The sequence below is a fragment of the Carcharhinus amblyrhynchos genome, chromosome 9, assembly GCF_965287045.1.
Source record: "Carcharhinus amblyrhynchos chromosome 9, sCarAmb.v2.hapA, whole genome shotgun sequence".
NCBI classification, from domain to species: Eukaryota; Metazoa; Chordata; class Chondrichthyes; order Carcharhiniformes; family Carcharhinidae; genus Carcharhinus; species Carcharhinus amblyrhynchos.
The window spans coordinates 107,079,291-107,107,208 of NC_137332.1; the positions used below are offsets into that span (position 1 = coordinate 107,079,291).

The 27,918-nt window shown below is 43.3% G+C and overlaps 1 protein-coding gene across 2 annotated transcripts; it reads left to right on the plus strand.

Annotated features, from left to right (window-relative positions):
- LOC145348166 (zinc-binding protein A33-like) lies at positions 1–27,918 on the plus strand. Of its 2 annotated transcripts, none has more exons than XM_080196361.1 (7): positions 1–80; positions 3,450–3,920; positions 8,807–8,902; positions 13,384–13,617; positions 20,438–20,460; positions 22,064–22,179; positions 24,065–27,918. In XM_080196361.1, exons 2-7 carry the CDS (start codon positions 3,507–3,509, stop codon positions 24,607–24,609), a joined length of 1,428 nt encoding a protein of 475 aa, XP_080052487.1. In that variant the 5' UTR covers positions 1–80; positions 3,450–3,506; the 3' UTR covers positions 24,610–27,918. The 2 variants fall into 2 exon arrangements, with proteins under 2 accessions (XP_080052487.1, XP_080052486.1); XM_080196360.1 differs by having other exon boundaries at positions 44–132.

The window sequence follows — 27,918 nt, forward strand, 5'->3', positions numbered from 1 at the left end:
GGGAGTGGTACTGCAGCACCATGAAAAGCTGCCAGTATTTGGGGGTGGAGGTTTGGCTCTTTCCACAGACACGATAAAAAGTAAGCGCTGTGTTAGTGAATGAAAGGAGTTTGTGCATAAAAGGAACTGAAGGTTAGTTTTAAGATCGCAGCCGTACATTAATGACGTGAATTGGATCAAAATGGGAAGAGAAAGTGAAGCAACTTCCCCTGTAGTTTACAAAGTGCTGTGAACATGGCGTGCAGTGAATTAGTGAAGGTGGCGACCGCCCAGAGACTGGCTGCATGTCTGTAGGTGTCTGTCTGTCCTTTTGATTTAAATCCACCTTCCAGGCAATTTCAAAATCTCCCTTTAAATCCCAGAAACTTGCTCTCTGTCCACCGAAGTTCTGCCAAGTGTGTCTAATGCCCAGAAACTGTGCAGAAAGCTGGTGATTTGTAAACACCTACTGCAAAACTGGGGTGGGGGATAAAATGAGGGGGATAAATAAACGGCAGGAGAAATTCAAAATATATATATACACGCACAAATTTTTGTTGAAATTATGTGAAATGACCACGTAAACAGCAACAACACAAACTCCAGAACTGAGCTGAGGCAAGTTTCCCTGTATTTCAGAGTCCAACCTCAAAGTAACAGCCTAATTGACAAAATGAAGGCTGCTTTTAAATTCCATATTTTCCCCACTAAAAAAAAATTGTCACTTATTTAATTTTACTGTAATCAACAAAAAAAGACACATGCAGGTAAGGGTGGCATCTATAGAAATGTGAGAAACCATTCACGGTTCATTCAGGTGGCTAACTTTCCATCATCACTGAGTGTACTTAGATTTTAAACTATATATATATAAAATTAAGTGTTGATGACATTTAACAATTTTTGTGTGTTTAAATATCTCAAGTTGGAAACCATAGCTGTGAGGGGGTACTTGCTTCTGGCATTGTTTTTACTGGAGGGAAGGCCGAGATGAGATTGAATGAAGGCTTCTGAAATTATGAAATGTTTAAGCAGAGAGAATGAGGAGACTGATTTGATTTATTATTGTCATATGTATTAGTATACAGTGAAAAGTATTGCTTCTTGTGTGCTATACAGACAAAACATACCGTTCATAAAGGAGGAAAGGAAAGTGTAGAATGCAGTGTTACAGTCACAGCTAGCGTGTAGAGAAAAATCAACTTAATGCGAGGTAAATCCATTTGAAAGTCTGATGGCAGCAGAGAAGAAGCTGTTCTTGAGTCAATCGATACGTGTCCTCAGACTTATTATTCTTTTCCTGAGTGAAGAAGGTGGAAGAGAGTATGTCCAGGATGTGTGGGGTCCTTAATTACACTGTCTGCTTTTCCGAGGAAGTGGGAAATGTAAACAGAGTCAATGGGTGGGAGGCTGGTTTGAATGATGGATAGGGCTTCATAGTTTCTTGCAGTCTTAGATAGAGCAGGAACCATACCAAGTTGTGATACAATTAGAAAGAATGCTTTCTGTGGTGCATCTGTAAAAGTTGGTGAGAGATGTAGGGGACAAGCAAAATTTCCTTAGTCTTCTGAGAAAGTAGAGGCATTGGTGGGCTTTCCTAACTATAGCGTCAGCATGGAGGAACCAGGACAGGTTGTTGATAATCTGGACACCTAAAAACTTGAAGCTCTCAATCATTTCTACTTCATTCCCATTGATATAGACAGGGGCATGTTCCCAAAGTTGATGAAAATCTCCTTTGTTTTGTTGATATTGAGGGAGAGACTATTGTCGTCACACCCGTTCACCAGATTATCTGTTTCCCGTATTCCGTCATGTCATTGTTTGAGATCTGGCCCACTATGGTGGTGTCATCAGCAAACTGGAAAATCAAGTTGGAGGGGAATTTGGCCACACAGTCATTAGTGTATAAGGAGAACATAATAATAAGAACATAAGAAATAGGAGCAGGAGTAGGCCATCTAGCCCTTTGAGCCTGCCCCGCCATTCAATAAGATCCTGGCTGATCTGTCGTGGCTCAGTTCCACATTCCCGCCCTCTCCCCATAACCCTTAATCCCCTCTCTTATCAAGAACCCATCAACCCGCGTCTTAAAAATGTTTAGCGAGGCAGCCTCCACCACTTCAACGGGCAGAGAATTCCAGAGATTCACCACCCTTTGAGTGAAGAAGTTCCTCCAACTCCGTTCTAAACCACCCCCTCTTTATCTTGAGGCTGTGCCCCCTAGTCCTACTGTCCTTTCTGAGCGGGAAGAGTCTCTCCACCTCTATCCTATCCATCCCATTCATCATCTTATATGTCTCAATGAGATCTCCCCTCATTCTTCTAAACTCTAACGAGTACAAGCCTAGTTTATTCAGCCTCTCCTCATAGCTCAATCCCCTCAACTCCGGTATCAGCCTAGTAAACCTCCTCTGCACTCCCTCCAAGGCCAAAATATCCTTGCGTAAGTGCGGCGACCAAAACTGCACACAGTACTCCAGCTGCGGCCGCAATCGGGAAAACTAGAATTGATTCGTGCTATGACGAACCTGTCGAAGCACTTCATAATGATGAAAATCAGAGCCACCGAATGATTGTCATTAAGGCACGCAATCTGGCTTTTCTTTGGTACTGGGATGACTGTTTCTCCTGTTGAGATGTCAGTTGAAAACTGTTAATAGAGTAAATGTATCTGTGTAGAGAGATGTTGGAGAAGAGAGTCTTTTACCACAGGGAGAAAGAGATTGAAGCAGAGACCGTGCATCTTAGGACAATTAATATAAATATCCAAAGTAGCAAAATAAACATTACTGTGGGAGGAGAAGTGGAGTTGGGGAGGGGTGGTGTGAGGCAGCAAATTTAGATTTTGATTGTTTTAGCAAAGATGTGATGGGCCCAATGGCCTCTCTCAATGCTTTCAGCTCCACTTTGAAAAAAACATTCACTTACATATTGGTATCAATTTCATTAGGATATCCTAAAGTGCTTTACCATGAATGAAGTGCAGCTAAAGCATATTTCCTGTTGTGAAAAAACAGATAATTTGCATCCAGAAATAACCCACAAAAAGCAGTGACCAGATAAAATGTTTTTTATTTAACGTGATGTTCATTAAGGGGCAAAATACTGATCAGTTTATGGAAGAGAATTCCTCTGGACGACTTCAGAATGGTGCCAGGGGTCTTCCATGCCAATGTTAGAACGCACGCGGGGACTGCTGTTTAACTGCGCTTCTGAAAACTGTTATGACTGATGGTGCAGCACTCCCTCGGTACTAGACTACAGCATCAGCTTAGGTTGTGGGCTCTAGCCCTGAGAATGTATAAGTTGACCCCACAGCCTTCTGGCTGAGGAGAGAGTTCAAAGCAGTAATCCATGGCTGACTGTATTAGAAATGTAATTTAGTTAGAAATGAAGGGGACTGGAAAAGTTTGCTGTAATGTGGATGTCTGTTAAATTTGATATTATTTATATATAATTATTTTCAGGTGGATATTTGAGAAGGATTGAAATTGGAAGGAAGTCCTATCGAAATCAGTTTGAGAATGGCCACAGCTCAGTATGTGAACCGTCTCTTCAGTGAAGTGACCTGCTCAATCTGCCTGGATTTCTTCCAGGAGCCGGTGGCACTGGAATGTGAACACAATTTCTGTCGGCTCTGTATCTCCAGGAGCTGGGAGCAGGGCAATTCTTTCTACTCCTGCCCCGAGTGCAGGGAGGAGTTCCGGGAGAAGAAGCTGAAGCCAAACCGCATGCTGGCCAACATTGTGGAGGGGGTGAGGGAGCTGAAACTGCAGCCTCGCCAGGGCCATCCTGCCTTCTACTGCCAACGGCATGAGGAGCGTCGCAAGCTCTTCTGCCAGGACTGCCAGGGGGCCATCTGTGTGGTGTGCTCCTGCGCCAAAGAGCACCGAGGCCACAGCTTTATTCCCGTCGAGGAGGCTGCTGTCATATACAAGGTGAGAATGTACAGGGGATCAGGAAGCTGGATAACAGGGGGAAAGAGAGCGGATTGTAGGACATGCAGGAACATATAGAGAGCAGGGAGAGGGGTCTGGGACATACAGGAAGAGAAGCCTAGGAGACATAGGGGCAGGTATAGGATCTTGGGACATACAGGGAGCAGGGTGAGGGATCTGGGACACAGGGAGCAGGGTGAGGGATCTGGGACACAGGGACACAGGGAGCAGGGAGAGGGACCTAGGACTCAGGGATCAGGGAGAGAGATCTGAGACGTAGAAGGATCAGGGAGCGGGATCTGAGACATACAGGGAGTAGGGAGAGGGATCTGAGACATATGGGAGCGGGGAGGGAGGTCTGGGACATACAAGGAGCAAGGAGAGGAGCCTGGGACATACAGGGAGCAGGGAGAGGGACCTAGGACACAGGGATCAGGGAGAGAGATCTGAGATGTAGAAGGATCACGGAGGGGGATCTAGGACACAGGGATCAGGGAGAGAGATCTGAGACATACGGGGAGCAGGGAGAGAGGTCTGCGACATACAACAGCAAGGAGAGAGGATGCGGGATATACGGGACATAGAAATTGTGTGGGATATGCAGAAGGGAGGGTGGGGGGGGGATGTGGTTACAGAACACAGGGAGGGTGAGGTTATACTGGATGCAGGGAAAGGACTGCAGGATATCCGGGACACACAGCATGCCAGATAAACGGTGCAGGGAGAGGATGCCAGTAGAGTGGTTTATTTGGACTTTTGAAAGACTTTTGACAAAGTCCCACAAAAAAGACTAGCATATCCAATTAAAGCACATGGGATTGGGGCTAGTGTATTGAGATGGGTAGAAAATGGGTCGGCTGACAGAAAACAAAGAGGAATAAACGGGTCTTTTTCCACATGGCAGGCAGTGAGTACTGGGGTATTGCAGGGTTTAGTGGTGGGACACCAGCTATTTATTATGTATATATTAATGATTTAGATAGAGAACTAAGTGTGACATCTCTAAATTTGCAGATGACACAAAGCTGGGTGGGAGGAGGTCACAGAGATGGTTCAACATGATTTGGACAAGCTGAGTGAGTGGGCATATGCATGGCAGATGCAGTGTAAGGTGGATAATTGTAAGGTTGTCTACTTGAACAATGAATGGTGGGGCAGGCTTGAAGGGCTGAATGGCTTACTCCTATTTTCTATGTTTCTATGCTGGATACAGGGAGAGTGTGGAGGATATACAGATCTGGCAATGGAGTACAATGTTGGTGAATGTGTGGTCAACCATTTTGGTATGAATAACAGCAAAATGATCTATTATTTAATTGGTTAAAAATTGCAGCATACTCCTGTGCAGAGGGACCTGGGTGTCCTTGTGCAGGAATCTCAAGAAGTTTGTTTGTAGGTGCAGCAGGTAATTAAGGAGGCATTAAGTAGATTTCCCTACCCAGTAAAGCAGTTGAGGCTACCTCATTGAATGTTTTTAAGGCAAGGATAGATAAATTTTTGAACAGTAAAGGAATTAAGGGTTATGGTGAGCAGGCAGGGAAGTGAAGCTGAGTCCACAAAAAGATCAACCGTGATCTTACTGAATAGCGGAGCAGGCTTGAGGAGCCAGATGCTCAAAAAAGACAGTAGGACTAGGGGGCACAGCCTCAAGATAAAAGGGGGGCGGTTTAGAACGGAGTTGAGGAGGAACTTCTTCACTCAAAGGGTGGTGAATCTCTGGAATTCTCTGCCCGTTGAAGTGGTGGAGGCTGCCTCGCTAAATATTTTTAAGACGCGGGTTGATGGGTTTTTGATAAGAGAGGGGATTAAGGGTTATGGGGAGAGGGCGGGAAAGTGGAACTGAGCAGCAACAGATCAGCCATGATCTTATTGAATGGCGGGGCAGGCTCGAAGGGCTAGATGGCCTACTCCTGCTCCTATTTCTTATGTTCTTATGTTCTTATGGCCTACTCCTGCTCCTAGTTCTTATGTTTTTATGATACAGAGCGAATGTGGAGGATACAGGACACAAGGTGAGGGTGGAGGGTATACAGGACACAGGGTAAGGGTGCAGGGGTATACAAAATGCAGGGTGAGGAGTGTGTGATACACAGGAGACAGAGGGTGTGGGATACAAAGGAAGGTGTTGGCTACAGTGGACAGGGAGCAAAAACTTTATGGTGGGACAATTGAGAAACAGTGGAGGACTTTCAAAGCGATCTTTCACAGTACTCAGCAGAACTATACACCAGTGATAAGGAAGGACTGTAGAAAAAGAGATAATCAGACATGGATATCTAAAGAAATAAAGGAGGGTATCAAATTGAAAGAAAATGCATACAAAGTTGTGAAGATTAGTAGGAACCTAGAGGATTGAGAAATGTTTAAAGGTCAACGGAAAGCCATGAAAAAAGCTATAAAGTCAAGTAAGATGGATTATGAGAGTAAACTACCTCAGAATATAAAAACAGGTAGCAAAAGTTTCTACAAGTATATAAAATGAAAAAGAATGGCTAAAGAGTACATTGGTCCTTTAAAGGATGAGAAGGCGATGTAATAACTGGAAATGAGAAAATGGCTGAGTCATCGAACAGGTATTTTTGTGTCAGGCTTCACAGTGGAAGACACAATAACACGACAGAAATTGGTCACAGTAGAAGACACAATAACACGACAAGAAGGTGATGGCAGGTGAGAACCTAGAAACTATCATTATCATGAAAGAGGTAGTGTTGGGCAAGCTAATGGGGCTAAAGGTAAGCAAGTCTCCTGGCCCTGGTGGAATGCATCCCAGGATACTAAAAGAGATGGCGGGGGAAATAGCAAACTAGTGGTAATTTACCAATATTCGCTGGACGCTGGGGTGGTTCCTGCAGATTGGAAAACAGCAAATGTGACGCCACTGTTATAAAAAAGGAGGTAGATAAAAGTGGGTAACTATAGGCCGATTAGCTTAACTTCTGTAGTAGGGAAAATGCTTGAATCTATCATCAAGGAAGAAGTAGCGGGACACTTGAATATAAATTGTCCCATTGGTAAGACGCAGCATGAGTTCATGAAGGGCAGGTCATGTTTGACTAATTTGGTGGAATTCTTTGAGAACATTGTATGTGCAGTGGACAGTGGGGAACCTGTGGATGTGGTGTATCTGGATTTCCAGAAGGCATTTGACAAGGTGCCGCACCAAAGGCTGCTCATAAGATAAAGGTGCAGGGTGTTACGGGTAATGTATGAGCATGGATAGAGGATTGGGGGTAAATAGGTGTTTTGCTGCTTGGCAATCAGTGACTAGTGGTGTGCCTCAAGGATCAGTGTTGGGACCGCAATTGTTTACGATTTACATAGATGATTTAGAGTTGGGGACCAAGTGTAGTGTGTCAAAATTTGCAGATGACACTAAGATGAGTGGCAAAGCAAAGTGTGCAGAGGACACTGAAAGTCTGCAAAGGGATATAGATAGTCTAAGTGGATGGCGATGTCTGGCAGATGGAGTAAAATATTGATAAATGTGAGGTTATCCATTTTGATAGGAATAACAGCAAAATGGACTATTATTTAAATAGTAAAAAATTGCAGCATGCTGCTGTGCAGAGGGACCTGGGTGTGCTTGTGCAAGAATCACAAGGAGTTGGTTTGCAGGTGCGGCAGGTAATTAAGAAGGCAAATGGAATTTTGTCCTTCATTGTTGGAGGGATGGAGTTTAAAAACAGCGAGATTATGTTGCAGCTGTATAAGGTGCTGGTGAGGCCTCACCGTACTTTGTACAGTTTTGGTCTCCTTACTTGAGAAAGGATATACTGGCACTGGAGGGAGTGCAAAGGAGATTCGTTAGGTTGATTCTGGAGTTGAGCGGGTTGGCTTATGAGAAGAGACTGAGTAAACTGGGGCTATACTCATTGGAATTCAGAAGAATGATGGGAGATCTTATAGAAACAAAGAAGATTATGAAGGGAATAGATAAGTTGGAAGCAGGGATGTTGTTTCCACTGGCTGGTGAAACTAGAACTAGGGGACATAGCCTCAAAATAAGGGGGAGCAGATTTAGGACTGAGTTGAGGAGAAACTTCTTCATGCAAAGGGTTGTGAATCTGTAGAATTCCCTGCTCAGCGAAGCAGTTGAGGCTACCTCATTGAATGTTTTTAAGGCAAGGATAGATAAATTTTTGAACAGTAAAGGAATTAAGGGTTACGGTGAGCGGGTGGGTAAGTGAAGCTGAGTCCACTAAAAGATCAGCCGTAATCTTATTGAATGGCAGAGCAGGCTCCAGGGGTTGACGGCCTACTCCTGCTCCTAGATTTTATGTTTTTATGTTATGTAGGACACAGGGAGAGGGTGAAGCGTGTACAGAATGCTTACAGTGTAGAAGGAGGCTGTTCAGCTCCTGAAGTCAGCCTTCAAACTACTTAATGATAGAGCTTTCACAATGCTGTGATATAGACAATTCCAAAGACAGACAACACTTTGAGTTAAGATATTTCTCATCATCTCAGCCCTAAATGATCATCTGTTTAACCTGAGATTGGGCCCCATGTTCTAGTTTCCTCAGCCAAGGGAAATAGCATCTCAGTGCCTGCTCTGTCAAGCTTGAATGTTTCAAAGAGATCACCTCTTCTGAATTCCACAGCATATTCTTTACCAATAGATACTTTATCAACAGACGTGGAGTTGAAGCCAAAGATTCACCAGAATCAGATTGAACGGCTCACTATTGCCTTCTGAAGGACATCTAGGGATGGGTAATAAATGCTGGCCAACCAGCGACGCTTATCTCCCACAAATGAATGAATAAAACACAGTGAAGCAGGCTGAAAGGCAGCATGGTGGTCTCCCGCTCCTATTTCTTTTATTGTTCCGTTTGATAATCTGTACATGCCTAGCCTTACAAAGCTCATGGTTTCTCCTGCAGGAAAAATTGGAACAAGCCATCGGCTTCCTTGAGTCGCAGAAGGATCAGGCCTGCCAAAGTCAAATCCAGGAAGAGGCAAAGATTTGTGTAATTAAGGTGAGTGTAGTATCCTTTCCTACGGTTGGGCCTCGTCATAGAATCCCTACAGTGCAGAAGGAGACCATTCAGTCCATCGAGCCACCGACGGCATTCCCACCCATGCCCTATTCCCGTATTTACCCTGTTATTCCCCTTACACTTAGGGGCAATTTAACATGGCAGTTAACCTACCTGCATATCTTTAAAGCTTATTTATTAATGCACAAGTGGGCTTACATTAACACCCTCAATAAATTTGCTGTGAAAATCCCCAAGTTGCCACACTCTGGCGCCTGTTCGGGTACACTGAGGGAGAATTTAGTATGGTCAATGCATGTAATCAGACTGTGGGAGGAAACTGGAGCACCCGGGGGAAACTCACGTAGATACGGGGAGAATATGCAAACTCCACACAGGCAGTGACCCAAGCTGGGATTGAACCCAGATCCCTGGCGCTGTGAGGCAGCAAGACTAATCCTTTAAGTTGATAGGTAGAAGATGCTTTGAGCAGAAGTTTTGGCACAAATAGGAATGTCCCAGTACAATAATAACTTTAAATACTGTATGCTGAATAGAAAAGTCCAGCAACGATCTAATACACAAGATTCTCCTTAAATACATTTTTAAAGCTAGTCGGACAAGCTAAAATACATAACATGATAAGTGGAGTGACAAGCATTATAGCAAAAATCAATAAGCCTGAGTGTTATTTAAATGCTGAAAGTTAAGAACAGTGGAGGTCAAAATGATTTAGGGATCTATGTACACAGATCATTAAAATGTAGTGGTCAAGTCCAACAAAAAAAAATGAATGGCGTGTTAGCCTTTATATCTGGAGAACTGGTATATAAAGGGGAAGATGTTTTGCTCCAGCTATACAAAACCCAGACCGATTATGGACAGCACACCTTCAGAATGATAAATTAACTTTAAAAGGAGTACGGTGTAGATTTACCAGAATGTCACTCAGGTTCAAAAGGTTTAAGTGGCTCAGTGGTTAGCACTGCTGCCTCACAGCGCCAGGGACCCAGGTTCAATTCCCAGCTTGGGTCACTGTCTGTGCAGAGTCCGCACCTTCTCCCCATGTCCGCGTAGATCTCCTCTGAGTGCTTCAGTTTCCTCCTACAGTCCGAAAGACATGCTGGTTAGGTGCATTGGCCATGCTAAACTCTCCTTCGGTGTACTTGAGTAAGTGCCAGAGTGTGGCGATTAGGGGATTTTCACAGTACCATCACTGCAGTATTAATGTAAGCTTACTTGTGACATTAATAAATAAACTTTTCAACTTTAGATTACATAAACTAAGCTTGTATTCCCTGGCATTTAGCAGACATGATTGATTGAAGTATTTCGGATTTTGCAAAAAATGACATCCAGGGAGAAATTGTTTTGTACTGGTCGGGTAGTCAGGGCAAAGGGATGGAAACTTAAAATCAGAGCCAGACCATCGTGCATAAGACAAGAATATATATTCATAATGTGTATTTTATGAAAAGATGCTTCATAGTCGCATGTTGAAATAAGATTTGGCGTATGTCGCATCAGGAGATATTCGGGCAAAAGACCAAAAGCTTGGTCAAAGGAGAAAGTTTTATGGAGAGTCTCAGCAGAAAGAGATACAGGGAGGGAAAATTAGAGGAATCCAGATATCTTGGAGGGTTGTGGGGCTGGAGGAGATTAGAGATAGGGAGGGGATGGCCTTTGAAGGATTTGAAACCATGAATATTATTTTAAAATTGAGACATTGTTTAACTTGGAGCCAATGTGGGTCAGTGACACTAGTTAATGGGTGAACGGGACTTGGTGCAGGCACTTTTCAAGCCTGTGATCTGTACTATCTAGAAGGACAAGGGCAGCGGAGGCGTGGGAATACCAGCACCTGCAAAATTCCACTCCAAGCCACTCACCATCCTAACTTGGAAATATATCGCTGTTTCGTCACTGGGTGAAAATCTTGGAACTCCCTCCCAAACAGCACTGCGAAAGTACCAGAAGGCAGCCCACCATCATCTTCTCAAGGGACAATTAGAAATGGGCAATAAATACTAGTCTAGCTAGCGACACCCAAATCCTATGAACAATACATTTAAGAAGAAACAAATAAAAAAAAAGAGTTTTGGATGACCTCAAGTTTGCAAAGGACAGAATGTCAGAACCCAGCAAGGAGTACATTGGGATAGTCTAGACATCTCCACATCAGAGTCTCGGGGTAACAGAGGCTTGGACAAGGATTTCAGCAGCAGATGAGCTGAGGCAGATATGATTTTACAGAAGTGGAAATCAGTGACTTAGTGAGGTTTCACAAAATAGATAGAAGCTCATCTGTAGATCAAATACAATGCCAAGGTGGCAAGGACAAGTCTGATTCAGTCTCGAGATTTGCCAGGGAGAAGGGTAGAGTCAGCTGCTAAGGAATAGATGGAGTTTGTGAGAGGGATTAAACTCAAATGGTTTTGATCTCCCTGATATTTAACTGGAGGAAATTTCTGCTCATTCAGTCTGATATGCAGTGGAAGAATGAAGAGCAACGATGGTGAGGTATAGCTGAATGATGTCAGCACATAAAAAAAAAGGTACTGTGTTTTCAGATGATATCAAAAGGCGGCTTGTAGATGAGAATTAGAGTGCGTTGGTTCTTGAGGAAGATTGATCCAATGAGCTTAGGAAAGGGAGGGAAGTGGATGGAATCAATTTTAGCAAAAAAGAAATTCATGAGCCTGTATCTGTTGTTGTTGGCACGGGGAAGGTTGGGGTTAAGAGTAGAGGAGACGGGGATGAGGGAGGTTTAAGAAGACAGTGTGAAGAGGGAAAAGAACCTGGAGCTTATCTTGGCGTTCCTGGACGATGCTGGAATAGCAGACGAGAGCAGGACACGATAACGTTTGAATTGCTCCAAGTAGATGTTCGGTGAATGGCTAAAACAATGATCCATCATATCTGTTCAGAGTCTTGTGTATGTTGGACTCGAGTGAACAGAGATAAGAGCTGAGCAGGAGGAATAACTGGAATGACAGCGAGAGTGATTGTCTCAGTGCGGTCTGCGGTACTGGTGATTGTCTCAGTGCGGTCTGTGGTACCGGGGATTGTTTCAGTGTGGTCTGTGGTACCGGTGATTGTCTCAGTGCGGTCTGTGGTACCGGGGATTGTCTCAGTGCGGTCTGTGGTACCGGTGATTGTCTCAGTGCGGTCTGCGGTACCAGTGATTGTCTTAGTGTGGTCTGCAATACCGGTGATTACCTCAGTGCAGTCTGTGGCACCAAAGGTGGAAGTAAGAATTTGGCTGAATAAAGCAGAAATATTGTGGTGAGATTCAGAAAATGCAGTTGGAGGTAAATTTTGCAGAGGGTTTGTTTCCCCAGTTGTGAAGACTGGGGAGCTAGGAATGGTAAGAAGTTTCACAACACTAGATTAGAGTCCAACACGTTTATTTGGTAGCTCAAGCTTTCGGATTGTCGCTCCTTCTTCAGGTGAGTGAGGAGTTGTGTTCACAAACAGGGCATATATAGACACAAATTCAATTTACAAGATAATGATTGGAATGCAAGTCTTTACTGGTAATCAAGTCTTTAAAGTACAGACAGTGTGAGTGGAGAAAGGGTTAAACAAGGATTTAAAGAGGTGCAAGCTTGTGCTACCAAATAAACCTTTTGAAGTTTAACCTGGTATTGTGAGACTTCTTACTGTGCTTACCCCAGTGCAACACCAGCATCTTCCCATCAGAGCCGGGAATGGGACAGGGAAGAGGGATGCCAATGGAGAGTGATGCAAAGAAGTGATCAGAAATGGCCCTAGTTATGTGCTTGGTAGATCGGGAGATCAATGGGATGTCCGTAAATGAGGCAATGGCAAGAGCCTCAGTGATTCCTTCAGAAGATGTTTTTAAAAATGCTCTTGGGATATGTGGGACAGTGGCACGGCCAGCAGTTGTGGCATAGTCAGCATTTGTTGCCCATCCCCGATTGCCCCTGAGAAGGTGGTAAGTTATAAGAACATAAGAAATAGGAGCAGGAGTAGGCCATCTAGCCCTTCGAGCCTGCCCCGCCATTCAATAAGATCATCTTCTTGAACCACTCCAGTCCACTAGTCATTTGTACCCTTAGTGTTGTTAGAAATTGGAATGTCAGCTTTTAGGTGTAGCTGTGGTGAAGGAATGGTGATATAGTTACAAGTCATGTGACTCGGAGGGTAACTTGCAGGTGGTGGTATTCCAATGCATCTGCTGCTCTTGTCTTTCCAGGTGGTAGGAGTCAAGTGCTTTGGAAGATGCTGTTGAAGGAAGCTTGGCATGCCATAGTGCAGCTTGTATACGGTACATACTATGGTGCCCTCTGGGGCCCAGTGCTGCCTGCCTCAGGTTACTTGTGCAGGATGCCATAGGGACGTCAGCACTCTTAGCACTATGATTCAGGTCATTTCTTGTAATGTTGAGGGGGAGTGGGGGGATGTGAAAGAGAAGGGAAGGTAAGACTGAACGGATCTGTTTGGTCATTTTCACCCAGGAACAAGGCACACAGCTGAAGGATCGGGTTGAGGCCGATCTGGACACCATCTATCAATTTCTAAATGCGAGGAAGCAGGAACTAGAGTCGAAGATTGAGCAGGAAGTGTGCCGGACCATTGAACCCTTGAAGGAAAACCTGACTAAGATCCAACAAGAAATCTCCACAATGGAGGAAGCCATCCTGGATGTGCGGCTGCAGCTGAGTTTCACAGAGCCTCTGGAACTGCTTCAGGTAAGAGACAGGTGGGAGAGTGCAGCCTTGATTTGATTTAATTTATTATTGTCACATGTTTTGGTATACAGTGAAAAGTATTGTTTCTTGTGCTGCTATATAGACAATGCATACCGTTCATAGGGAAGGAAAGGAGAGAATGCAGAATATAGTGTTACAGTAATAGGTAGGGTGTAGAGAAGGATAACTTAATATAAGGTAAGTCCTTTCAAAAGTCTGACAGCAGCAGGGAATAAGATGTTCTTGAGATGGTACGTGACTTCAGACTTTTGTTTTTTTTCCAACAAAAGAAGGTGGAATAGAGAATGTCCAGGGCGCGTGAGGTCCTTGATTTTACTGGCTCCTTTTCTGAGGCAGTGGGATGTGCTGACCAGACAGTGGATGGGAGGCTGGTTTGAGTGATGGACTGAGTTTTATTCATGACCCTTTATAGTTTTTTGCAGTTTTGGACAGAGCAGGAGCCATACCAAGCTGTGATACAAAAAGAAAGAATGCTTTCTATGGTGCACATATAAAGATTGATGAGAATTGTAGTAGACACCGGAAATTTCCTTACCCTCCTGAGAAAGTAGAGGCATTGGTGGGCTTCCTTAACTTAACACGTCGGTGTGGAGGGACCAGGACAGGTTGTTGGTGATCTGGACATATAGAAACTTGAAGCTCTCGACCATTTCCACTTCCTCCTCATTGATGTAGACAGGGGAATGTCCTCCTGTGGGGAAGCATGGAGTAAACACACACTGCTGCTGCTGTTTCACCTTTGTTGCGCCTTGCTTTGTGTTCTGTGCGTTTTAAGGAAATCTTTGCTGGCTGAGAAAGGAGAGAATGAGTTTGCATTTATATAGCAGTCTTCCTGACACAGCATCCAAAGTACTTTTACAACCCACAACCCAACTTGGAATTTTTTATTGGGACTGCAGCCATTGCTGTAATTTAGGAAAAGCTGCAGCCAGTTTATGCACAGTGTGATGATGACCAAACATGGTTGAGGGATAAATATTAGCCAGGGTAATGAGGAGAACTCCCCCACTCCTCTTCGAAATGTGTTGTGGGATGTTTTGTATTTTCCTAATAGGATAAATGGGGCCTTGGGTTGATGTATCGTCCAGACAAGTGCACCTCTGGCAGTTCAGCACTCTCTCGGACTGCACAAAATATCAGGCTTGTACTGAAATCTCTGGAGTGGGGCTTGAACCCACGACCTTACGATTCAGAGGTAAAGATGCTACCCACTAATCTAACATGACTGTAAAAATTATAGGAAATAGTAGCTGAACACCACACCACCTGCTCCACCATTCAATGTTCTCATTTCACTATTATGTGCTTTTATCAACTCCTATGATTGTCTGAGAGGCAAAAGAAACCGGTATATCTCAGCCTTAAATATATTCAATGATTGCACATCACAATCTGTGGGATAGAGAACTTCACTCACAACTTTGAGTGAAGAAATTCATCCTCGTCACAATCCTAAATTTCCCAATCAGTGCCTCCCTTGTCAAGCCAATTCATAATGTTTCAATGGGATCATCTCTCATTTTTTGAAATGATAGAGAACATAGACCCAATTTGCTTGGCCTCTCATCTAATCGGACCACCCTCTCATCCTTGGGACCAAAGCAGTGAACTTTTGTTGTACTGCCTCAAATGCAAGTGCATTTTTCTTTGAATATGGAGTGCACGCAAGTCTTTCCAAACATGGACATTTGCAATTTTCAAAAAAAATCAGCTTTTCTGTTCTTATGAGCAAAGTGAGTAACTTCACCCTTGCCCACATTTTACTCCATCTGCCACCTTATTTCTCATCCATTTAACTGGCCCAAATCTATTGCAGCATCTGTGTCCTCCTCACAACTCCACCTAGCTTTGTATTGTCAGCAAACCTAGATGCATCATTCAGTTCTTAATATCTATAATGAATAGCAGAAGCCCTGCACTGATCCATGCGACACTCCACTAATGACAGCCTACCAACCTGACTCTCTGCATCTTGCCTGTTAACCAATCCTCCATCCATGCTAAAATAATCACCAAATCCATAAGCCCTCATCTTGTGTACTAACCTTTTGTATATAACCTGATTGCCTTTTGGAAATCCAATTACATTGCATCTACTGGTTCCCCCTGATCTTCCTGACTCATTGCATCCTCAGAAATGTTTCTATAAACATGTCAAACATGTTTTCCCTTTTATAAAACTAAGTTGACTTGCTCAATGTTATAATATGCCTTTCTAAGTGAGTTGGTAAGACTTCCTTGAAGATAAATTCTACAAAAATAGATTCACAACTTTCCATAATGTCAGGTTAACGAGCCTGCAGCTTCCTGCTTTCTCTCTCAATCCTTTCTTGAAAAATGGTATTGCATTTGCTAACTTGCAATCTGCTGGGGCATTTCAGAATGTAGGGAATTCTGGAAAATAATAATTAGCTCATCCACTATATCTCCTTTAGAACCATAGGTCATCTAATCCTGGGGTATGCTATATTTTAGTTTCTCAACTTTCTCCAGTACTTTTTATCCACAAATATTGATTACCTTTCTTTCTTTGCACCTTTTGGAACTGGGTTACCCTCAATCTCTGGTAAGTAACTTGTGTCTTCATTATGAAAATATTTGTACAATGTTTCTGCCATTTCTTCATGATAATTTACATTGTCTCCCTTAAGGGGATAAGTTTACTTTAGCTGCTCTTCCTTTTCTATAAAATCATAAAAGCTCGAGTAGTTTGCTTTAATATTCTTGTCCCATTTACTTTTCAATTTTTTCCCTTTCTGTTAACTTTTTGGTGGCCCTTTGCTTGTTTCTAAAACTCTTAATTCTCAGACTTGCTACTGTTCATTGTGACATTATAAGCCTCTTAATCCAATACCATTTAACCTTTTTAGGAAGTCATAGGTAGATATTTTAAGTTGTTTAGTTGTTTAAGAGTTACTTAGACAGGCACATGAGTGGGTTGGAGATGGAGGGATATAAGAGATTGTGTTAAATAAGGTTCAGTAGCCTTGGGACGTCCCTGGTAACGTATAAGGATGTGGATGATACTAATGTTTTTCTCTTTAATTCACAGGTGCTTCGGTCCGCCTTGTTGTCCAACGAGGGGCATACACGCGATGGGTTGTATGAGGGCTGCTCTTGGTTGTTTTGAGAATAGCCTAGTACTTCATGTCATTAGTGTACACTTAAACTAGACCAGATGCTGGGCAACACGACAGCTCAGTGACTATCTCTGTTTGCTGTGCAGACACATGGATTTGGGCCAGTGTCTGTGGGAGTTTGCGCATTCTCCCCATGCTTGCGTGGGTTTTCTCCGGGTGCTCCAGTTTCGTCCCACGCCCCAAAGATGTGCTATTAGGCTGATTGGTGTAATAAATAAGAGTCATGGGTGGAGGGGGGGGGCTCGTAATGTTAAAATGGCGGTGCAGGCTTGTTGGGCCGAAGGGCCTGTTTCCCAGGCTGTTTTGTTCTTTGTTATTTCTCGTCTGGGCTTTTCTTTCAATGAAATACATACGTTTCTTTAAATATTTCCAACTGTTTATTTACTGCCATATTTTTAAGTCTACTTTCCTAATTATCTATAGCTAACTTTCCTCTCGTCTATGTGAATGGTTTTGCTTAGGTTTAAGATTTAGTTTGTGTTTAGAATATGTCAGTTGCAAACAATGTAGATTCAATTTTATTATTCCTCAGCGAATCTTTTACAATGGCCAGAATTTTACCCAAATACACATAAAATTCTGTCCCCTTCCACAACTCCATTCTTTTCTGCTCTTCCCCCAACCACATCCCCCCGCCCCACCTCACTTGAAAATGGCTCCTGCACTGGAGTGATGTGGACAATCTGCTCATTCACACTGCAGTCCCTGTTCCCATCCACATAAGCTGCAAGGACATCAAATCTTGGATAGTAGTAAGGTTTGAAGATACTCAATTGCCACCTGCTGGCCCCCAAGCCTCCCTCATTCAGGCACGCCCTCTGTTCCTTGTCACAGACTAAATCAGAAGTAGCTTGCTGAAGGATTATGACCGCCTCCTGGAGTGTCCAGGTAGCAAGCCCTCTCCCTATGTCTGAAGCTCAGACTGCAACCCATCAAGTCAGAGCTAAAACAAAAACATAAAATGCTGGAGAAACTCAGCAGGTCTGACAGCATCTGTGGAGAGAGAATAGCGCCAGCTCCTGGAATTTTACCACTTCGCCCACCCAAGGCTTGTAAGATCTGCCCAAGGCCAATGAAGAATGCTGTTCAGCGAGCCTCGCCTACTCTGATTCTGGGGCGAGCATGCCAGTAAAATTTCGGCAAATGTTTCGCGTCTGGATGACCCTTTGTCAGAGTTGAAGTGAAGGGAAATTGGACAAAATTTATGCGATGAAGATGGGTGGGAGGTGCTGTAATTGGGCAAAGGGAATAGAAATGGTGGTGATAAAGACTGAGAAAGCTGTTAAAAGTGTCCATGAAGTGATCAGAATGTGTGAATGACAGAACAAAGGTACAGATTGTTGGACGAAGTACCTGAGGAATGTCCTTGGAGGGGTGGGGGGGGTATTGGAGATGAGATGGAGAGTGAGATTTCAGAAATGGAAAATACAGTTAAAAATAAAATGTGTTAAAAATGGATGAATGAAAAGAAATAAAATAAGTGGTAGTGTGGATTTTTGTTTGTGCTTGGAGTATGTCGATTTCAAACAACGTATGTTCCATTTTATTGTGATCACTATTTCCCGAAGCATCTTTTATAATGGCCAGAATTTTACCCACATTCATCTAAAATTATGGCCCCTTCAAGTTACTTCTGAGTTGTTGAATTCAAAGAGTTCCTGCTCTGAGGTCAACAACTTCCCACTATCAATTATCTGTTCATTAGCCCTTAAATCCTCAGCTTCAGCAGCAAGGATGCAGAATTATTTTTCATTTATGGTTCAGTTTATCCATTTAGCTGAATTTGCTACTTTCTCTGACCATTCCCCTTATCCACCAGTCCAAACTTGTTCACACTCACTGAAGCTTCAACCATGAACCTATCTTTTTCCAGCTCTCCAGTTTATTTCCTATCTTCCTTCGCGCACTCTCTGAACTCACCTCCTCTGTGTGGTTCACTTTTCTGCTTCTTTGAACCCAACCCATCAAACTGTTGACAACCCAGCTACTCTTCTTGGCCCCAATTGAGATTGACATTCTCAAACTGACGCAGAATGTTTGCAGCCTCAGTGTCGAAAATCACAGTCACACTTTGTCACCTTGAAATTCGACCATTCTAATGCTGTCATAGCTGGTTTTACATTCTAAAATCTCCATAGAGTCAAATCATCTCTTGGGAGAGTTTAAATTAGCTGGACCTTCTTTTAAACAGTACCGTGTTTCACTCATCTATTATCCCTGTCCTCACTGACCTACACTGACTTTTGGTCTCACAAATGGGTCAAATTTAAATTCTCAAATTTAAATCCTCCCTCTGTTTCACATCTGTAAACTCCATCACACCTGTAAACCACCTTGTCAAATTCCAAATGACACAAGCATCATATGTAGCTCTTCACCCCATCATTGGCCTGTGACCCATACTCTGAAATTTGTTCCTTCAGCTCATCACACTCTAACCCTGTCTACAGCGTCAAAACCCTCCCTGGAGTCCAGTTCTTGAAGCTTTTAGTTACTCCTTTGGCTCAGTGTCTTTCTTTTACTTTGCACCGCCGTTACCTGATGTTTTCTAAGTTAAATGAGTGTATCAATGATAGTTGCTACAAAGACTGTAGCTAGATATGAGGCCAAATAAAAAGCAGAGCTTAGGAAAAGTATTCTTAATGTAGAGAGTTATCAGAGCATGGATCGACCTGATGGAAACAACTGTGAGAACCAGATTTACAATTGCTTTTCCAAGGGAAGTGGGTAAATCTTTTGAAAAGATGATAGTGGGAAGAAGAATTACATTTTACCACCTCAGAGACATTTTAAAACCTCTGATGAGCTTTTGAAATATAGTCACTATTGGAATGTTGGAAAAAGTGGTTGTTAATTTCACCGCAGCAAACTCTCATGAAAAGCCATGTGACAAATGATCAAAGAAACTGTCATTTTAAATTTGCTGGGAGGGGACAGGGAGAGGTGGGGAGGAGGAGAGAGGGAGGGGAAGGGGACGGGGAAGTGGGATAGGGTCCTGGGGGATGGGGGTGTGGAAGTGGGGGGAAGAGGAAATGGAGGGGGGAAGATGGAAGGGAAGGATGGAGGGGGAGGGGAAGGAGGAAGCAGGGAAGGGGAGGGGAGGGGGAAAGGGCAATTGAAGGAGGGGGGGAGTGGGAGGGAATGGGGGGAGTGGGAAGGAATGGGAGGGGAAGGAGAGGAGAGGTCAAAGGGGAAGGATGGGGAAGGGGAGGGGTGGAAAGGGAGGCGGGGGGAGGGAGGGGAAGGGAGAAGAGGGGATGGGAAGGACTGAGAGGAGTGGGGGGCAGGGGATATGGGGAGGTGCTTCTGGATCTTTTATTTCATCTGTGGAAGCAGTTGGGACCTCTCTTCATAACATCTTGTCTAATGGGACATCCGATTCTTCAAAATTGCTTCCATACTGAAGCAGAGTATTGATCAAAGATTAAAAGGGAAAGGCCTGGGAATTGGGCTAAGTGGATTGTTCTTTCAGATAGCTGGTGTATTGGGTCAAAAACAACTCATTCTGTACTGCAAGCGTCTATTAAGTACAATTAATTGAACTTCCATTCCAAGTCCCTTTTTGCTACCTCATTTGATATGCAGTCAGTAGGTAATTTATTTGATTCCTGATCATAATTGTCAAATTATAACTGGATTTCTTTTTCATTTTTCTTCAGGATGTCAAGCTGCTCCTGGAAAGGTGTGTGTTTCAGTTTCTTTGAGTGTTTTCCCCTGGACCCCACTGGATATATCTGCACCCCTGAGCCACACAGACCATGACACCCCTGGGTTCAACCACAAATCTGTGCTGTGTTAGTCATTCTCATCTTGGGTTATGGCTCAGTGCCAGAACATAAGAACATAAGAAATAGGAGCAGGAGTAGGCCATCTAGCCCTTCGAGCCTGCCCCGCCATTCAATAAGATCATGGCTGATCTGTTGTGGCTCAGTTCCACTTTCCCGCCCTCTCCCCATAACCCTTAATCCCCTCTCTTATCAAGAACCCATCAACCCGCTTCTTAAAAATATTTAGCGAGGCAGCCTCCACCACTTCAACGGGCAGAGAATTCCAGAGATTCACCACCCTTTGAGTGAAGAAGTTCCTCCTCAACTCCGTTCTAAACCGCCTCCCCTTTATCGTGAGGCTGTGCCCCCTAGTCCTACTGTCTTTTTTGAGCGGGAAGAGTCTCTCCACCTCTATCCTATCCATCCCATTCATCATCTTATACGTCTCAATGAGATCTCCCCTCATTCTTCTAAACTCTAACGAGTACAAGCCTAGTTTATTCAGCCTCTCCTCATAGCTCAACCCCCTCAACTCCGGTATCAGCCTAGTAAACCTCCTCTGCACTCCCTCCAGGGCCAAAATATCCTTGGGAGAGGATTAACCAGTCCGTTCACTATCCAATGGCCCTGGGTAGGAAGCACTCTTGGTGTCAATTGTGGCTCAGTTAGTACTACGACTTCTTTTTCAGAACGTCACGGGCTCAAGTCCGTCCCTGGGGCCTAGAGTACAAAATCCAAACTGGTGCTCCAGTGCAGTACTGAGGGAGCACTGCACTTTTTCAGAGGCTAAACTGAGGCATTGTCTGTCTTCTCAGGTCAATGATCCCATGGCAGTGTTCTGAGGAAGAGCAGATAACTTCAGTATATATCCCTGAACTGATACTAACAACAGATTTAAAACAAAATATTGTGAATGCCGAGAATCCAAAAACTAAAAGTGCTAGAAATACTCAATGGAAAAGCAACATCTGTGGAATGAGAAACAGAGTCAACGTTTTGAGTTGAATGTAATTCGTCCAAAAAGTCATGTTGGACTCCAGCCATTGTTTGTTATCCATAGATGCTGACAGACTTGCTGAATTTTTCCCAGCAATTTCAGTTTTTATTGCTTAAAACAGATTGTCTGGCCGTCATCATACTACTGTTTGTTGTACCAAATAAGTTGCTGGGTCTTCTAATCTGCTGTAGTTACTCTACTTCAAAACAAAACCATTTTAATTGGCCGCAGACCATCTTTGAATGTGTCCTGTGACCATGAAATATTCCTTTAAATGGGAACAGTGGCTTGATCTGATGCTCTTTGCCAAATACCTTGCTAAGATTTCACTGTCTCGAGCTGGCTTGGAAAGAGTGGCCACTTGGACATGGTGCTAGATGGCTGTCCATCTCTAGGGGGTTGTATCTCAGTAACAGACCCTAGCTTCTGGAGAGCAGAGATTGGGAAGGGAAAGGCGGGGGGGTGGGGGTTAATACAGCTCTAAATTGTAATCCTTCCTTTGTGATGTTACTCCATTCTAGGTGTAAGCAAGAGCACGTCAAACCTGCAGACTTCCTCACTGTGCTGCGTGCTGACTCCATCATTACGCCTTTCCGTTATGTTGAAATCTGGAATGAGCTTAAAGCGTTTGTACCAGGTATGTGATCCCTCCTCTGAGTGCAGGGGACTAAGTTCTAACTGAATCTGTTACACAGTGGTTATAGCAGCCAGTGGCTCAACCAAGGGCAATATTACCTCTGAATCAGAGGGTTAAAGGTTCAAGTCCCACTCCTGACTTTAAAGTGTAAAGTTTGGTATGACACTGCTGTGCATTACTGAGGGAGTGCTGCATTATTAGTTGTGCTGTCTTACAGATGAGGTGATATAATCAAAGCTCCTGCTTTCCTGGGTAGAGGTTCCCATGGCATTACTTGGTAGAGGAGTCCTTTCCCCATGTGCTATCCAATATTAAATCCTTGATTAATATCACTGAGAAACAGAATGGCTGGTAATTATTACATTGCTGTTCGTTTGGTGTGTAAAACAAAATTGGGTGGTGAGCATCTTGTATGCACTGAGTAAGTGAGTTCTGCAGCATTGAACAATGAGTGACTGTAATAACAGGGAATGTCCCATGTATGCTCATCCAACATCCACTCAAGAACCAGATAATGACACTGGAAAGTATTTGAGATGCTTGTGAAACTGTCAAAATAAACAAATGTGCAAGCTCCACTTGAAAAATCCTTAATCCTCTTAGAGGCTCATAAAGTAGTCAGTCAAATAGACAGCCATTCAAATTACACTTAAACAAAACCTTAATCATATTAAGTAGGCCGTTAAAGTAACAAAAACAGTAAACTAACTTCAAAAAACATAATTCAATTAACTGGCCATGAAATTGACAATCAGACAAAGCTAGAGTCCCATGACAACTTTATCAGCAACATATCCTGAACCCAATCATGGTTTTGGAACTCAGCCAAGCATTCATAATGAGATTTCATTGCACTGTTGTGTCAGCAAAACCTCCAGAGTTGAGACATTATGGTATTTTATTTAGCCTTAACAGATGGCTGAGCTGCCAATCAGAAAATTCAACCACCTGTTCAGAAATCATAAAGGCTCGTCTGAAGTTTGAACTGTCAGTCAATGTAAAGATGAAACCATGTGGTTTAGCTCAAGCACGGAAATCTGAATTTTGATACTATTTCAGTCAGAAGAATCCCTTATCGGCTGTGTAAAGTACTCAAATGCATCTAAACACTTTCACAGTACCAGTCAATTTAATGGTCAAGTAAGACCATAAGACATCGGAGCAGAATTAGGTCACTCAGTTCATCAAGTCTTGTTCATTCAATCATGTCTGATATTTTTCTCATCCCAGTTCCCCTGCCTTTTCCCCATAACCCCTGATCCCCCTATTAATCAATAACCTATCTATCTCTGTCTTAAAAATATTCAATGACCTCATCTCCACAGCCTTCTGTGGCAAAGAGTTCCACAGATTCACCACTCTGGCTGAAGAAATTCCTCCTCTTGTACCTTTTAAAAACGGAGCGTTAACATTAATCACTGCATTAAAAACATAATTTACCATACAGCATCTAATTGTAATGCGAAGTTGGCAAAACCTTCTAAATTTGCCTGTCAAAAGGTTCCTGACTGAAGAACAGGCCTCCCCAGTGGCTTACAAGCACTCTGAACTGACAATGTTCACACTGCTTCAGAAACTCACCCACCTCTTGGAAAAACCCAAATGTAAAGACATTTCAAATTGTTCAATCTAGAACTAGCAGCATTGTTTTGCTTGTGAATGGATCATTACCTGCCATGTTTCCCAAACCAGTTAAATATGTGGCTGGAGGAAATCAGGCTGGAATTTTGGATTTCGGGCCCTGCCTTGGCCTCTATTTGCGGTTTTACCCTTCATCATGCCTCCTGCAATTGATGATGTGCATCCAAAAACTACGTCTGCTTGTGTTAGCTGTGTATGAACGGACAGTCATTGTCTCCGTTAACTGAAGACTTGTGTCTTCCAGCCAGGGAATTTCTGCAACTGGATCCCAAGACAGCACATCCACGACTCATTTTGTCCGAAGACCTCACCAGTGTGATTGACGGTGAAAAGCGTCGGGATTGCTTGCTCATATCCCATCGCTTCAACCACTGGCTCTGCGTTCTGGCCAGCAGCGGCTTCCTGTCAGGCCAACACTACTGGGACATTGAGCTAGGCAACAACACTGCCTGTGTCATTGGGGTGGCCAGTGTTTCGGCCGACCGGCTGATAACGAAGGAGCTGACCCCGCAGGAGGGATACTGGGTGATAGAAATGGTCAATGGGAGCCTGGTGAACCTCAATGGGCCCGGCGCCAAGTACCTCCCTCTCCGCCGCAAGCCCCGCACCATCCGCGTCTACCTGAATTACGAGGAGGGACAACTATCCTTCTACGATGCCCACGACCTCTATCCTATCTACACCATACGGGATAAGTTCACAGAGAAGCTGTATCCCCTTTTCAACCCTCACAACAAGAAGGAAGGAAATTCAGAGCCTCTTTATCTACGTAATTCAGTAGGCTGTTAGGATTAATTTGCCTCAGGGAGTATGTGAAGGCCGGGTCGGGTTAGAAATTGTGATGCTCCTTCTTAAAGGGGAAGTCTGTTCAATTATAACTCTGCACTGCGGCAAATAAATTAATCCCTATTGTTGGTTGTTAGGTGTTGAGTATTAAAGCTGCTGGTTAGAAAGAGTTGGATTCTGATGCACAGGCTGGGAATTATAACTGCTGCCCATGAGGAACTCCCATTAGTCAAAGTTACACTGTCCGTCTGTTACCATCCCATCATTGACCTTAATGGTTGTAGTTCTGCAGGCTGGGTCAGGAGAAGGAAGTCCTGAATTTCTCCATTTGCACTGAAGCAAAGCAAGGTGGGAAATTCCAGCCAGAAGGGTTTCATAGACTCGGTTCCTTTTGGCTGGGGGGCTTAGGGATTGACAAATGATTGCACAAGATCTGGATTCCTCTATAAATATGGAGTTCAGAGTTCGTGCTTTTCTTCTGGAGTGTGAGGTGTTTTGTGAGATTGTAGGGATGGTGGGGTTGATGGATTACTTTGTAGAGGCCAGGTTCATAAGTTACTGACTTAGTAGTGAGAGTGGGGGACAGTGGGGGAATCCTTGCAAGTGAGCACTGAATTGTCACCCAGAGGAAGCTGCATGAAACAATAAATTGTCCACAAAGTTTTGGAGTGAGTGGGGCCTCGGAGCAGGATCCTCCCTTCCCTTCACACTACCCTCTTTCCAGTGCCCATCGATCAACTCTCAAGCTCCATCTGATCTGGAGCATGAAAGCAATGTGACGTTAACATAAAATGGGGTTCGCGGGTATGCCACTTGACGAGACAGCAGGCAGCACTGGCGGGAGCTCTGAGGTCTCTTCAAGACAATCAGCTGAAATATTCACCCAAACAATTGCCAAATCTGGACTCAAGTTTTGAACTTATGGCTGAAAGATTCTTGTACAATTAGATCTACTACAACAGCAAGAAACAATAACAAAGAGCCCAATTTATATTTTAACCAGTTTGCAATGTCCACTCCTGCAGAAAGCATCTTTTTTGACAAAGGCAGCCCTCAGTGAAACTATGCATTTGGCCATGAGGAGGGATTTACTGGGTGGTGCAGTACATTAGCCTTTGACTTCTAGGATCTATATTTTAATCAGTGAGGTACTTGGAAGGTAAAGGACTTTCTGCCCATATCCCAGATGTCTTCATCTAACAGACTGGTCCAACTGTGTTTTGCTCATGGACCTACATTTGTTAAATGGTGGTTTGCAGGCTCTGGAGAACAAGCAGGAACGTGGGGGATATTTGCACTAAAACTGCTGTTCTGAGGATTGAGGTAAGGCATTGGCAAAGCAAAGTCATTGAGAGTTTTACCCTGTATATTATTGTGTCATACATTAGAAACAACTGAATCCGCAATGTGGGCAGAGTTCAATGCTGTCACTGTAACATCTTGTGTCTGAAAACAGATGGAGGGTGGGGGTGGCAGGGGGGTCAAAATGATGTTCTGTGACTATATAATGCATTACTGGAAGGCTTTGTTACTGCCCATTAATGATGTTAGAGCATGACGGTCTGAAACTCAACAAACTAATGCAATGGTTAATTAATGCTGGTTGGTTTCAAACACACTGGGGTTCAGGGTGTGGGTGTATATCAGTTCTAAGTAAGAAATTTGAAGTTATTATTGAAGTTTTGGTCAGTGCTGCAAATTTAATCAAACATTACTTTTGAAAATGAATGAATACCAACATTTGTCTCAGGTTTACTGCTTGAGTGCTAATACCTCATAGAACTAGTGCTTAAACAGATGAAATAGTAATTCTGTTGCACAAGTTAACAACAGAAGGTAAAAAAATTACTTATGTTTGTTCTCCTTCTGACTAATGAATGGTTGAGCAAAATGCCAATTGCAGTATTCTTAGTCTTAGAGGAAAAGGCTTTGAGTTTTAGAGTTTACTTTTCCAATTCAAGGTATCCCAAAACACTTTCCATTCGATGAAGTATTTCTGAAGTGCAGCCTAAGCCAGCACTCTGACAGAGCTTTTTTCCTCCTAATACTCTCGATTAACCCTGTTACATTTGAGTTCCTTGTAGGAATGTTATTCTCTTTTCTCCCCTCACCCAAAGTTATTCCTGTCACCAGGTACCTTTCTGAACAAAGGTTATTTATATATCTAGATCATAGGAGATGCCTCAGTAAGCTTCAGGATGACTTTCCCACTTAATTGTTACCCTGTGTACCCCCAAAGAGTAATCTCCGCTTGGGGCGTTGAATTGACAATCTGGTTATCTTAGGAGTTCACAAATGGGCATGGTGCCAAGTTGCACAGTGCCATTCTGTACCACAAGCCACATCACAGTGTAGGTTTCTTGTGCAGATGGTCCTGTTATGTGGTATAATTGGGATGCTGTGGACTTGAGTCTCAAATGGAAGATGTCCCAAGACTGTTCAATATTTCTGCCCTCCTCTCCCCCCCCCCCCTCGTTTTCTTAAAGTGGTTGCAATGGAGGTGAAGTGTAACTAATGGGAAGACTTGGGCCATGAATTGCTCCATTAAGATTGAAAGCCATTCAGCTGGCTGAGCTTGCCTCCTTCCTAGCATCATGAGAAGTGGGTATTTCAAACTTTGAAAAGCAGTTTTCATGTCTTTTCTCACAACATTCTGAAACTACAGATTGTTGCTGAAAAAGAGACAAACTATCAAAGCATTTTTGTCTTGCACTCGCGAGGACAGATGAAAGAATACTAAATGTCAACAGGAATAACAATTTCTACTACATGAGAAGGTTGGCAAGTGACCTCAGGTAACAGTTAACTGCCAAACTTTTATAAATATAAACCAAACATGTCAAGAAATTTTGTATTCTTTCATTGGTTCTGATGAGTGCAAGGTGAAAAGTTTTAACAGCTTGTCTCTTTTTTCAGCGATATTCAAGTTCCGATTGTAACAATGGATGCAACAAGGTTTCTTAGGATGTAAGAATGACATGGCCAAACACGCGACTGGGCACAGATATAGTGTAGGTGTCCCTTTGAAGTGACTTTAATTGTGATTGTGGAGGGAAAGTAGTGATGTTATGCAATTATACTGAGGAGAGGAATATTTTGTTTGATGATGCATTTGTGAAATGTTTTGGGATACTTTACTCCCTTAAAAAGTCCTCTATGAATGCAAAAACCTGTTTAATAGCCACTCCAGATTGACACTGGGTGGACCAAACTGAGGCAGCTTGTTAGAGATTTTGTTATGAAGAGGTTAAAACATTTCATGTACAGCCCAATGCCATATTATAATAAATGCATCCCGGCTGTTTGCTCATT

Bases quoted from the DNA above. Each gene is read 5' to 3' on its own strand.
- LOC145348166 (XM_080196361.1), top strand. From the start codon at position 3,507: ATGGCCACAGCTCAGTATGTGAACCGTCTCTTCAGTGAAGTGACCTGC. The intron at 8,903-13,383 runs GTGAGTGTAGTA...ATTTTCACCCAG, and splicing joins CAAAGATTTGTGTAATTAAG to GAACAAGGCACACAGCTGAA. The intron at 20,461-22,063 runs GTGTGTGTTTCA...ACTCCATTCTAG, and splicing joins GTCAAGCTGCTCCTGGAAAG to GTGTAAGCAAGAGCACGTCA.